At 36.9% G+C, this 13131-nt stretch overlaps 1 protein-coding gene across 5 annotated transcripts in view; it reads left to right on the forward strand.

The window, feature by feature from the left end:
* ELAVL4 (ELAV like RNA binding protein 4) overlaps window positions 1-13131 on the forward strand; it is a 136502-nt gene that overhangs the window by 119266 nt on the left and 4105 nt on the right. For 4 of the 5 annotated variants that reach the window (XM_089515103.1, XM_089515105.1, XM_089515108.1 and 1 more), the window contains 3 exons: window positions 3977-4130; window positions 5852-6077; window positions 8038-8076. In XM_089515103.1, coding sequence (XP_089371229.1) covers window positions 3977-4130; window positions 5852-6077; window positions 8038-8076 — 419 coding nt within the window. The remainder of the gene's footprint in view (window positions 1-3976; window positions 4131-5851; window positions 6078-8037; window positions 8077-13131) is intronic. The other variant, XM_089515104.1, reaches the window with a different exon arrangement.

Genomic DNA, 13131 nt, shown 5'->3' on the forward strand with positions numbered 1-13131 from the left:
ATTAAAATCCCATTAACTGCCTCTTGTTGCATCTGTGGGAATAATATAAACAAAATTCTGAATAATATAAACAGACTTCTTTCATGGGTGGCTGAGATTGTGACACCTTTTGCTTTTTGATGGCTCACTGTAAACAAATTTTGTTTCATGCACAAAAGTATTAAAATATTGTGTATAAAATTACCTTTAGGCTCTATATAAGGTGTATCCAAAATATAAATGAATTTCACATTTAGACCTGTGTTCTGTCTCATTGTATATGCAAATATCCCAAAATCTGAAAAACTGTGAAATCCAAAAGATACTTGGTCCCAGGTATTTTGGACTGAAGAGACTCAACCTGTATTGAGTCTGAGCCAGGTGCCGGTATCTTATGTCCAAAACACACTGAAAGGGTCATAAAAAAGATTATTTTTTAAGTGGATCTCAGGTGTGGTGTTTTTCTAATATAAATTAACACTAATAAAGGCATACTAGAAGATTCATAATGGATGGGAAGTGATTAAAAGGAATGTATACAGGAAAATGTGTGGTTTTCAGGAATAAATCTTGTTGCCTCTGTCTGGTCAATAAATGCTTATTTTAAAAATTTCTTTTTTTCAGTCTTGGAAATTGTTTATATTTCTTTATCCTCAGACTAACATGGCTGGGTCTTTGAATACTTGGAACAAATCATGTTTGCTATGGCTGTGTGATAAGGTGAAATCTCCTGCATATAGTGCTTTATTCATACAAGAAGATGAAGGGTTGGTTTACCTTGTGCCATAGCAAGACACAGCATGGTAGAAGTTTAACAAAAGAGGGGATAATTCACAGCCACCATTTTTTCTTGTCTTCATTTAACCCATTAATTTAATTTGTATACGGTAGAGCTCCTGTTTTCTGAACGTTGAATGTTAAATTTTGGGTGCAGTCCTGTGAGTACTTAACTAAGAGTAGATACCGTTGGACATTGATCTAAGCCAGTATATTTTTGTACATGCAATTCCTGTTTGGACAAAAAAGGCCTGTTAAAGTCTATATGTAGTTCTACCATATACATATACATGCATAACATATAGTTTCAAACAAATGTTTGGAATCACAGTTTATCACATGGTATTATTTACGTTTTGAAACTTCAAAGGATATCTGTGTTAGCATGCATAAGCGTACTAAATAATGTCAAAATAATGGCATCCTTTAACACCTTAGTTGTAGTATACATTTTCGTGGACTAGAACCCATGTTGTCAAATGTACAAATGCTTTGAAATTTCAAAGTGCATCTGTGTTAGCATGCATAAATGTACTAAACAATGTCAAAATAATGACATTCTTTCACATCTTAGTTGTAGCATAAATTTTCGTGGACTAGAACCCATGTTGACAAATGTGCAGAAACCTATTTTGAGTTTAATACTACATGTTACATTAAGAATATAGCATTTACTTCACTTTAAGCTTGTGTCTTGATAAGTATGATGGCCATTGTACAGAAGGGATGGATTCATTTTTCTCTTCCCAGCCACTGCCTCCATATGATACACACATACACACACACACAGAGTTCAAGAAGGGAAACTAATGGTGACATTAGTCAAGAAATATATTAGTATATATGTGACATCTTCATGAAGTTGCACATGGGAGAAAAGACTGTCAGTTGCTCTTGAAATCCATTTTCTCTGAATTCTATTGGAATAAAACACCAGTAAATTATACAACCAATCCCACAAGCCCAGTGTGGATCAGTTAAAGTCCACAACTCAAGATGTTCTTCATGTCCAGATCTTGATCAGTGGAAACTAGTGAATATATATACTTGTCCCTCCATATTTGTGGCTTTGACTTTTGAGGGTTTGATTAATATGTTCTCTCTAGAAATATCCAGTACAGCTCTATGGTCATCTTTAAACAAAAGTCACACTGAAGAACCTAGAAATTCCTAGAGAAACACTCTACTAGGCATTTGTAGCTCCTCCAGTGCAATTTTATGGGCACTGTCTGGCAGATGTTGACCACAGAGTTGCACTGGAGGACCTAGAGATTCCTAGAGACATGTTCTCTCAGGAAAAAACGTAGTATTTGTGTTGATTGCCCCACACACACACATACAGGGGGGTCCTGTGCCTCTAACCCCAGAGAATGTGGTGTACTACCTACCTCAATATGTAACCCCCATTTTGTGCTCCAGTTACAAGCTCAGTGGGCCCAAATTTGAAAACCACATGTTATAAAAGTGTAATCAATATCAGTGATTGTAGTCTGTCCTCTTTTATAACTATTTGTGTGTGTGTGTACACACACACAATATTTTAGAAAAACAACTTATTCATGTGTGATACTTGAATATCAATGGTTTTACATTTGTTGTCTGTAAAATGTGTGCCTCAGAAGAAAGGCTATGGAGGCAAAAATTAGTCATTTATCATTTTATGGATTGATTCAGTGCCTATTTTAGGAGCAGAAAAATATGTGCAACCATCAGTTGTGTTTTGGAGACAAGGGTTTTGCTTCTCACAGTCATGACTGAAATCCTTTCACACATATTGTTACATAAATGTAGTACAGGAATTTATGGATTAAGCTTGTCTACAAAATCCACAAAAGAGTGATACCTTTATTGACACAAGAATATATCATACAAACATTTGATGTTCCACTTGCTTTTTTATCAGGCAAAAGATGTTTTTAAAAAGTATACAGGACAAGGTGATGATGCTAGAGTTTCTGGCTTATATTTTGTATCAGCTGTTTATGTTGTAGTTCACTTGTTCTGGAGAGATCTCAATGCAGGCAAGGGCCACTTCTCTTCTTGACCATGTGGGGATCAGAAAAAGGCAAATAAAAACTTGTCTTGAGGTTTTTAAAATTAGATTAAATGAGAAGGCTTCAGAAATTTGTTTGGGTTGCATATTCCAGTGTGTCCAAAAAGAAAAAAAAATTGGAGTGGTTTATATTATGTGGAATTGTTATCAGTACAAGAAATAATTTGGTGGAGAAACTGTTAAGAGTGTTAGATTTAACCAAGTTGGTTGGTTAAGATTTAAATGAAAAAAACTGGCATTGCCAAAGTACATAAAATCTATATTCAGATTTAACTATTTTATGGATGCTGAATAATATATTAAGACATATTGACAGACATCAGCTGGATTATAACTTTGGTTTTATATAAGGCAGAAATGAGCAACCATTTTTATTTTGCTGGTTGTTTTTCCTCAGGGGTAATCTGTTAAGAGCTGCACATTGATGGTAGATGGGTCTGAAGCTAGTTGCATGAGGCCAGAACCACAAGTAGTCAAACCTGCCCTTTCCCTCTCTCTCTTTCCGCCCCATCTCTCAGGCTTCCAAAGAAAAAACATATCACTTTTTGGGAAGGCTTTTGAAATTAGGCTGAGAGCCACAGGTTGGCCAGGAAAGGATGATAGTTCAATTTGAGTTGTAAACAGCACTGCAGCGAGAAGGATCTAGTTAATTGTGCAGATGCCTTACTAGTTATGCTGTAATAGAAGCAGAGCAGATCTTGCCAGCTTAGTTTGAATATGCAAAGAGAAAATGTCTCTCTGCAAAGACTCAGTTTCAGTTTCCAGCAGTTAAAATGAAATAACCCTGAACCAGAACATAAGTATATTCAAGTTGTACTAGATACAGTAAATCATTTTAAACACCCACAGTCCTTGGGGATAAATGTATAAAGCTGGTGTGTGGGAGATTGCACATTAATCTGCCCATCTTCTGTAGCTGTTTTTATTCCTGTAGTTAGAGACCTTTAGCCTTACATCTGTTTTTAAATTATATCCAGCTTTCTTTTTGTTTTCATTATTATTATTTTTACTTCACAACTACTATAGTAAGAGCAGGTAGAATGAAGTGAGAAGGTTATTTAAAACGAGCTGCCATGACTCAAAACAGACTGATCAGCATGCCTGTGATATAAATGTATTTGTTTAAAGCATAATGTATTGTTTAATCAAATACTGTTTAACTCCTAGGTTTCTTATGCCCGTCCAAGTTCTGCATCAATCAGAGATGCTAATCTGTATGTCAGCGGCCTTCCAAAAACGATGACCCAGAAAGAGCTAGAACAACTTTTCTCTCAATATGGGCGCATCATCACCTCACGAATTCTGGTTGATCAAGTCACAGGTTGAAAAAACATTTCTTTAGTTTATACAGTTCTGTGCTTGAATGTGGTCTTGATGTGTTTGTTTCATGTTTTCTGAAATGAACTCTTACACTGACATTGAACCAGCAGGACAATTAAATGCCTTTTTTCAGCACTTTTATGGGGTTTCTTCCCCTGTCTCTCTGTCTCTTATGAATCAGCTGTAAATCCCAAAGCTGGTTTTAGGGACTCACTGGTTCAGTGAAAATGTTTAATCATACAGTCTGCCCACCCCATATGCGGACTTGTTGTACGCAGACTTGAGCTCATGTGGATGGCAAGCCCAGGGGGACAAAATGGTGTGGGATCACGCCACCATTGAAATCAACAGTCCTTGAGGTCCCACAGGTTTTCCCTTATGTGGGGGGGGGGGGGTCCGGAACAGATCCCCTGTGTATACAAAGGGCCCTCTGTACATTCATTCATTCATTCATTCATTCATTGTTTTCTGCCCTAGGATTCATTTAAAATATTATGGGACTGTCTGGTATTGAGTAAGGATTCATGCAATTACTATTTATTTATTTATTTATTCATTCATTCATTCATTCATTCATTCATATCCTGCTCTTTTTCCAAAACTGGGACTCAGAGCGGCTTACAATTTAAAAGAATGGTACAATTAAAAACATACAAAAGTGATGCATTAAAATAGAATTAAATTACTACAATATTAAAATTGATCACTCGTTAAAAGAATTAAAATAAAGTTGAAAGTGTTTAAAACAGTACACTTTAAAACAGTACAGCACCTCAGCCCATTCTTTAAAGACTTTCTGTTTTAAAAGCCTGTCTGAATAAAAAAAATTAGAATAGAAAGATCTGCCAACAGGAGGACAAGAAGAAGGAGGTCATTCCTGCCTCTCTGGGAAGTGAGTTCCAGAATCTAGGGCTAGCCACTGAGAAGGCACTCCCATGTCCCCACCAACCATGCTTGCAATGATGGTGGGACTGAGAAAAGGGCCTCTTCTGATGACCTCAGAGCCCAGGCTGACTCATACAGGTTGGGGATACAGTCTTCCAAATACCCTGGACCTGAGCCATATAAGCTTTATAGGTTATAACCAGCACTTTGAATTGTGCCCAGAAATCAACTGGCAGCCAGTGGAGCTGTTTCAACAGGGGCATTGTGTGGTCTCTGCTCCAGTTAATAGTTTGGCAGCAGTTCTTTGGATCAGCTGTAGTTTCCAAACACTCTTCAAAGGCAGCCCCAAGTAGAGCTCAGTCCATTAGGTAACTATTTCTTTTATCGTACACCTACATTTCAACTTTACATCTTCCCTTCCTCTCCCTGATGTAGCCCTCAGCATTGCTCAGGCAAAAGCTTTGGAGTGTTTCCCAACTCTTTAGATCAGACTCTTTATTTTTTCCCCTACAATGAAGCACTCCTGGAAGACGGAGCACAAATATTAAGAAAGAATTTACCCTAGTTTTCTGTGACAAAAGTAGCTCCATTAGTGGTTGTGGACAGTTCCCCCCCCCCCCAAACCCAGGATTTCTTTTGGATCCTGACTTTTATAAGACCATTATATATATATTTTTTATCTAGGTAGAATTGTTAGGAATTATGGTATATTTTATTGTGACCCAAGGTAAATATTCAGGATTTGTTTGGTCTTTGTTTCTTGTAACACCTTGATGCTACACACACACACACACCATTGCCCTTCAGTTAATTAAATCTCATATTCTTTTTTGCCAGGTGTCTCTCGTGGTGTGGGATTTATCCGTTTTGATAAGAGAATAGAGGCAGAAGAAGCCATAAAGGGACTTAATGGCCAGAAACCCAGTGGTGCTACAGAACCGATTACTGTGAAGTTTGCTAATAACCCCAGTCAAAAAACAAGCCAGGCCCTCCTTTCTCAGCTGTATCAGTCTCCCAATCGACGCTACCCTGGACCTCTTCACCACCAGGCTCAGAGATTCAGGTAACTATTAATAAAGATTTATCCTATGCTGTTTATCATAGTCTGGCTCATGAGCTTTACTAAAAGCTATAGACTCCTTTTGAAAAAGTAGGCTATCACTGAGAGTGTCTGATCTTGGAAGTTAAGCAGAATCAACCCTAGTTAGTTCTCAGATGGGGGACAGCCTATGAATACTAGGTGCTGTAGGCTATATTGTAGAAGAAGGAAGTGGCAAAACTACCTCAGTATTTGTTGCCTAAGAAAACCCTATGAACTTAATGGGGTCGCTGTAAGTCAACAGGTGACTTGAAGGCACATACACATTCACACAGCTTTTGTGGGATGAGTGATAGGATAACTTAAAGAGCTTACTACAACTAAAAAAAAATAAAAGCAACTTTGCCCATTTCTTTATCTGTCTATGCGAGACAGATTACTGTATAAAACTTGTGCAAGTCTAAAAATTTTAGTCAAAAAATTGACCGAAAAAAACCTGAGTTAATTTATCCATGGGTCATTGTGAGTACTGTACCTTACCCTCTTATTAAAAAGGAACCTCCCCTGGTGAAAGGCAACAGTGTAATCTGTCCTGAACCACCACCACCACCCTTACTATCTCAGCCTTAGAGTGAGCACAAATAGTTATACCTGCTGGAATTTTGTGAATTCTTTGGCATAGTTTTCCTTGCTTACTCTTTTAGATCTTTTATTACATGACCCTAAGTTTTACCCTTGACTTAGCATGTCAAAATCCATAATTTTGGCCCCCAAACCTTCCCTCGACTTGTACATGAGATCAATTTATAGTCAACTCTGTATGGTAGGTCTCCTTCCCACCTAAGAGAGTTGAGTATTGTTTAAAATGATAGTATTGATCACCTGGTAAATGTTTCTTACACTTTGCGAACATACTGCTTGGATTTTTGTTGTTGTTGCGTGCATTTTTTCTTCCTCTACCAGCTCTTTGTATATTTATGCCAAAAACTTGCTTTCACTCTTGGAATGTCTTAGTTTTGGTTAATGTTAACATTAAGACATTTATTGCTATCTGTTGCCGTCAGTTCTTCCTTTACATATTTTAATATTTTTAAAAATAGAAGAACAGTGATATTTTGTATTTTATGTATCAGCACATACTTAACAGTACTTTTATATCTGTACTTTGAGTATAATACATTACGCAAAATTCTAAATAAATGTATCAGAATATTGCATAGTATTTAAAACATTTCAACAATAATCTCTGCTTATTTGATATCACTCTGGTAAATGTTTTGGATTTCAACATTTTCATTTCTTCTGACAGTTCACTTATAAAAATGCATGTGTGTTGTAGTTTGTAGAGGCTTTTATTTATTAATGACTGCACATCAAGCTAAGCAGTCTCAATGATTTGATCATTAAATCAAAATTATTAATAAACTGGCCTGAATCCCAAATTTGGGGGAAAGGTGGGGTACAGATAAAGTTAGAATAATCTGTAAAAGTTTGCAAATTACACTGTAGCATGTTTTAGAGATCAAAACTAATTTCCATTCAAAAGGAGAAGACTTGCACAGTGTGAAAAATGCAGAGCCCTAAACAGGTGAAGCGAGCATGTAATTTTTATGTAACAATTTTATGATGCAATTGTATTCATAGGTTGAATGGCAATAAAATAGTACATAGCTGAAAATATCATAACAGTTACAATTTCACAGGTTGTACAGGCACAAAATCACAAGTTAATTTTTCTGTGTCACATCATATTTTAAGATGGTGGAATGCTACCCTTCTTCATTACCAGCACATCTAAAAATGACTTCCATGTACTTTCATATAGAAGTACGTTTATTGCTGGTGATTGATTAGACCTGCTGGATGTATGGGAAATGATGTTGAGAATTTCTTCTGTGAAAATGGAGCATTATTAATAAAAGTTCCATTGAGCAATCTTGCCATCTGTGAGACATTAACCCAGAGACCCTCCTTCTCTTTTCAGGCTGGACAATTTGCTTAATATGGCCTATGGCGTAAAGAGGTAATTAGAATTCCACAGATTGCCAGATGTCCATGTTGGCACAGATTGGTGCCATAATTTTTTTTAATTCACTAACTTTATTTTGTTTTTAATGCCTTCTTTTTTCCCACCAGCATGCCAAATGTTTTCTGTTTTTTCCTTTGAACTTCAGTTGATTTTCTTTAACACCATGCACAAACACAAGCACGCACAAGTGTGTAGATAATTGCTTTTATTTCACTTTTTATTTTCTTTTTTCTTTACCCCCCAGGTATTCTCAGATGGTTTAGGTGCAACAGCTACAAGTCTTGTGATCTCCAGTGTGTTCTGTTCAGTGCTTTTAAAAGTTTCATTTAATAAAAGTTTATTAACAAAGATTTTATGTCATATAAAATTACCAATGAAAATAAATTAAAAACCAATATTTGCTATAAAAGAATTAGGGACCCCATAACATTGGCTCTTTTTGCCTTTCCTAAACCACTGTAACTGTATGCACCTTAATCAGATATATGTTTCCTTTGTTACAGGTTTTGAAATAATTCCCAGTAATTTGGAGCTTCTTGTTTGTTGTCTTTTAATATATGTTTTATTCTGATTTTGATTTCAGCTATTAGTACTAGAAATGTGAAGATACTGTCATGGTCTCATGAAAAGAGTACATTAGTATGGCTTCTTTGTACAGAAAATATGATAACTTTCTTGTTCTATACATTTACAATTGGGAAATGTTGCTCATCTAGCTTTAGTAGCTTTGATCCAAATCTAGTTGCTAGTCCCAACCAGAGTAAAACCATTGAATCAGTAGAATTTGCACAAGTATTGATATGACATTCATCTGTTGATTCAGTAGGTATACTGTAGTTGGAACCAGTACTTGAATTTACACAAATAGGCCTTCCTAAGCTTCTCACCATAATGCCACATGGTATACCTTACTGTATGTATATGTGTTTTATTCCTGTGTTCCATTTATACTGGGGGGAAAATAGCTGTAAGTATCATGGAAATTAAAGTGTCACAAACAAGCTGTAAGTACTGTGTCACATTTTGCATATTAAGTTATCACACATGCATTATTCCTGGCTTGTATCACTGTAACCTGCATTTGGTCTGTCCTTTGAAATGATAGTGAGTGGGATACCCACCTAGGGATTTTCAGTTGTTTTATGTCTTTTCCCTATGCAACTTTTTCAAAGTAAGGCTGCTGTAGCAAAATTTTTAATTTAGGAGCAATTAGTAAGTTTTGTGGGTTCTGGGTGAAAATTGTGGTATAATATTGGGGCATGATTTTTCTGGAAGTTGTATCGATATGGATCAGAATCCACATGTTTTTGTGGCCACAACTGGTGCAGTGGGGAGGGAAAAGAGACATTTAAAATGGCCACAATCTTGTTCACAAAATAGATGATATCTTACTCTCTAATTATTACACAGCAATCATTCATACCTCAAATTAACCATAAAAGTATGTTCTATAATATGGATGAGAACATCTGTTCAGAAGCTTAAGTACCAAAAATAGGAAGTAACCCACATTTTACTTAGCTTTGTTGTAAATAGCTGTTAATTCATTGCCTCAGTCAAATTAGTATAGGAACCAATATTGTAGAATACGAATTTAATGCCATTGATTGTAGTGAATTTTCTGTTTTGTTTATTTACTAAGTCATTCCTTAATATATATGTGAATGAATGCAATTTAATACACAGATGTAAGCAAGCATATTAATATGAGACATGTAGTTTTTATGCTACAGAAGGAAACATTGGTACAGTCCGCCCTTGCCTTACGTGGGAAATCCGTTCCGGACCCTCCCGCGTAAGGTAAAAAGCATGTATGCTCAAGTCCCATTAGATATAATGGGGTTTATGCGCTGTGGGTGCACGTACCAGTCCTGTGTTCTCCCAGTGGCTTCCTCACAAGCTGGAAGCCGCCTATAACGAGCCCGCATATGGTGCAGGCTCACTGTATACTTGTGTAGTAATAGCAGCAAAGGTGCCTCAAGGATCTTACATAGTGAAATTTAGACCAAAAAAATGAGGAATATTTTATTAACATTATCTATAGTCTGATGTCTGTATTTCCTCTATCATCTGATTTCCATATGGCATGGGATAGTATTTTCTCCTACCATATGTGGGATATACCCATAGTATGGCACATCAAAGAATAGTCTGTTTATTTATCTTTTGTTGTCTCACATATATCTGCTGACACAGAGTCCAAAGCAGTGTTCTGAAACAGAGGTTTCATAGAGATAAGAATAAACAGCTTGCAAACAAATATAGTAATATGGCTGTTGTATCTGATGGCATTCCATGCATTAAAGGGTTAGAAGCAGTATATAAATGAAGCTTGTTTGTTTATTTTGTTTTACTAAAAGTCTGTGAAATGTTTTTCTCTGATTGTAGGAAAGCCTGTAGGAAATGGCTGGCAGAATCTTCACATGTCTGGATGAATTTATTTTATGTTGTAAACCTAATTTTTTCAGTTGCCTCTGAACCCAGAAGGGGTCCAAAAGTAGTGAATAATTTCAATTTTAACATGATTTAATTTTTTTAGAATATTGTGACACAGTAGTTCAAGAACAAATGCTTACTTATTTTAACTAATTCAGAACTATTTGGAAGGAAAGCATTCTGAAACTAAGCAAAGAAGGAAGCCCTCTAATGTTTTTAGGAACAGTGTTCCACAGTCAGGGTTCCACCACAGAGAAGCTCTTATCTTTTATTCCTTCCCAACTTCCCTTTGTTTGGACTGGTGGGACATGTAGTCAGTCATCTGAACAGATCATAAGCGGTGGCATGGTCATTTGGACTTCAGCCCGGTACAGACTGGCACCTTGCGCTGGCCTGGGGCTGCTTTTAGGGTTCTGTAGGGCTGGGCGTCCATATGCGCCTAGCCCTACAATCGTCACCCATGTGCCATCTTGCCATGGCCCCGTCCACACGGGGTGCAGCATTGCGATGCATGGGCGTCCGAGCGCCCAAACAGTGCTCGCCGGAAAAGGTGCCATGGCGCCACATTGCAGTACTTATGATGCTTCTAAAAAGAAGCTGCTCTAAGCAGCTTCTTTTTAGGGAGTGCAGCGGTTTCGCGCCGTACAGTTGGCATGGCACCAATGAAGGGCAAGAACAGGTGGCGTGGAGCCACCCATCTGTATCCCCCCTTCATCTCTTGAAGAGCCCTGGTGGTGCAGTGGTTAAATGCAAATCTACAGTGCTATATAAATAAAGCATAATAATAATAATAATAATAATAATAATAATAATAATAATAATAATAATTGCCTGTACAGCAGCCACTCACTCACAAATCACAAGGATTTGAGTTCAGTACCAGCCAGGGGCTCAGGGTCGACTCAGCCTTGCATCTTTCTGAGGTTGCTAAAAACCCAGCTTGTTGGGGGCAATTAGCTTACACGTTGTAAATCACTTAGGGAGCGTTTAAGTGCACTGACAAGTAGTATAGAAATGTACTTGCTATTGCTATGCTATAGTCTCTCAGATATTCTAACTGCAAACCATTCAGAACTTGATAGTTAAGGACCAAGAGATTGGATTGTGTCCAGCAACAAATTTGCAGCAAATGCCCTTGATGCAAGCCCAAACATTGTAATCAACAATGAAAGTGTCAGAAGCAGTCTGACAGCTGAGTTTTGCCTGAACTACAGTTTATTGAGGCTTTACAACAGTGCCATCAGAAATAGCAAACGTTATGTATTATAACACTTATGCCTCAGTATTTGCTAGTTCACGCATATGAATTACAAGAAGGTCACCTTCAGCTGTAGAGAATATGTGTGGAATTGCACCAGATGGTGTTTAATATGACTGGAATGGCCATTTCCTGAGTTAATTGCTGTCTTCAGTTTGATCTGTTAGACTCTGTTTCCATTCTTATTTGTAGTTACACTAGGATTTTTCTGTGCATGGTCAACTGAACTAATTTAAAAAAAAAAAAAAAAGAATGCATCAATTGCAAAACAAAACCGTTGTTGTGTGGAATGCAGTGTGATAGTGCTAGTGCATTTTTGTATATATTTTTGTGCTTATAGGATTATTGTAGCAACTGCCTCTGGCCTGCTGTAGGGCTTGAATCCTTCTTTCACTTTGATATTGCTTGCTTTAATAGGTAACAGAAAATCATAGAATCAATGAATGGGAAGGGACTCCAGTTGTCATGTAGTCCAGTTCCCTTCCAGTGTAGAAATTCTCCATGCAAAAAGGAGAACTTCTTCTATCCATATAGTCAAGAGCTAGAACCTCATGAGCCAGAACCTGGAAAAATCAGGATTCAGAATAATGCAAAAAGCCTCTATACATACAATAAGGGCAAAACCTGAGACTTGTCACTTTCGCAGGAACACAGTGATAATGGGATGGGCTTATTAATAAGCCACCCTCCTTATGTGTTCCTCACAGAAAATGACTGAACGGGGCTGAGATCTGATTAAATAATTGTTTGTATAATACACATTTTGATTAAATTTGAAAATCTGCAAAATATACATTGTGGATACTTTAAAAAAATAAATTATAATTCACAGTTATTGAGGGGAACTCTTCAGGTCTTGGGTTTTCCAGATAGAGATCAAAGCCCTTTTTGCAAGAGACCAAACTCATATTTTCACCACTGGCAGGTCCATTTTATTTTATTCTGTTTTATGTACAGTGCTGTGTAAACCTACAGTGCTTTATAAATAAAGTTTAATAATAATAATAATAATAATAATAATAATAATAATAATTTTTCTAGCCAAGGGTTGATTTAGACCATAAGGTGCCACTGTAATGCCATTTATAAATAAACATTGCAAAAACATGGGGATGGGGGGGGGGGAACTTCCATCTTAAGAGTTGTTCCAAAGCTTAAAATTATTGTGAATTTGACAATGAGAGAAATGACAGCCAGTTTTCTAGACACAGTTGTGACCATTTGATATATTTTCCTCCTGTCCCTGTGTAGAACAGTCTGCCCTCGGTATCCATGGGTTCTGCATCTACGGCTTGAAAACATTTAAAAATAAATCCCAAAAGCAAACCTTGGTTTTGCAATTTTATGTAAAATTT

This window comes from Sceloporus occidentalis, unplaced genomic scaffold, assembly GCF_023333645.1.
Source record: "Sceloporus occidentalis isolate IW3139 unplaced genomic scaffold, rSceOcc1.0.p SCAF_3, whole genome shotgun sequence".
NCBI classification, from domain to species: Eukaryota; Metazoa; Chordata; class Lepidosauria; order Squamata; family Phrynosomatidae; genus Sceloporus; species Sceloporus occidentalis.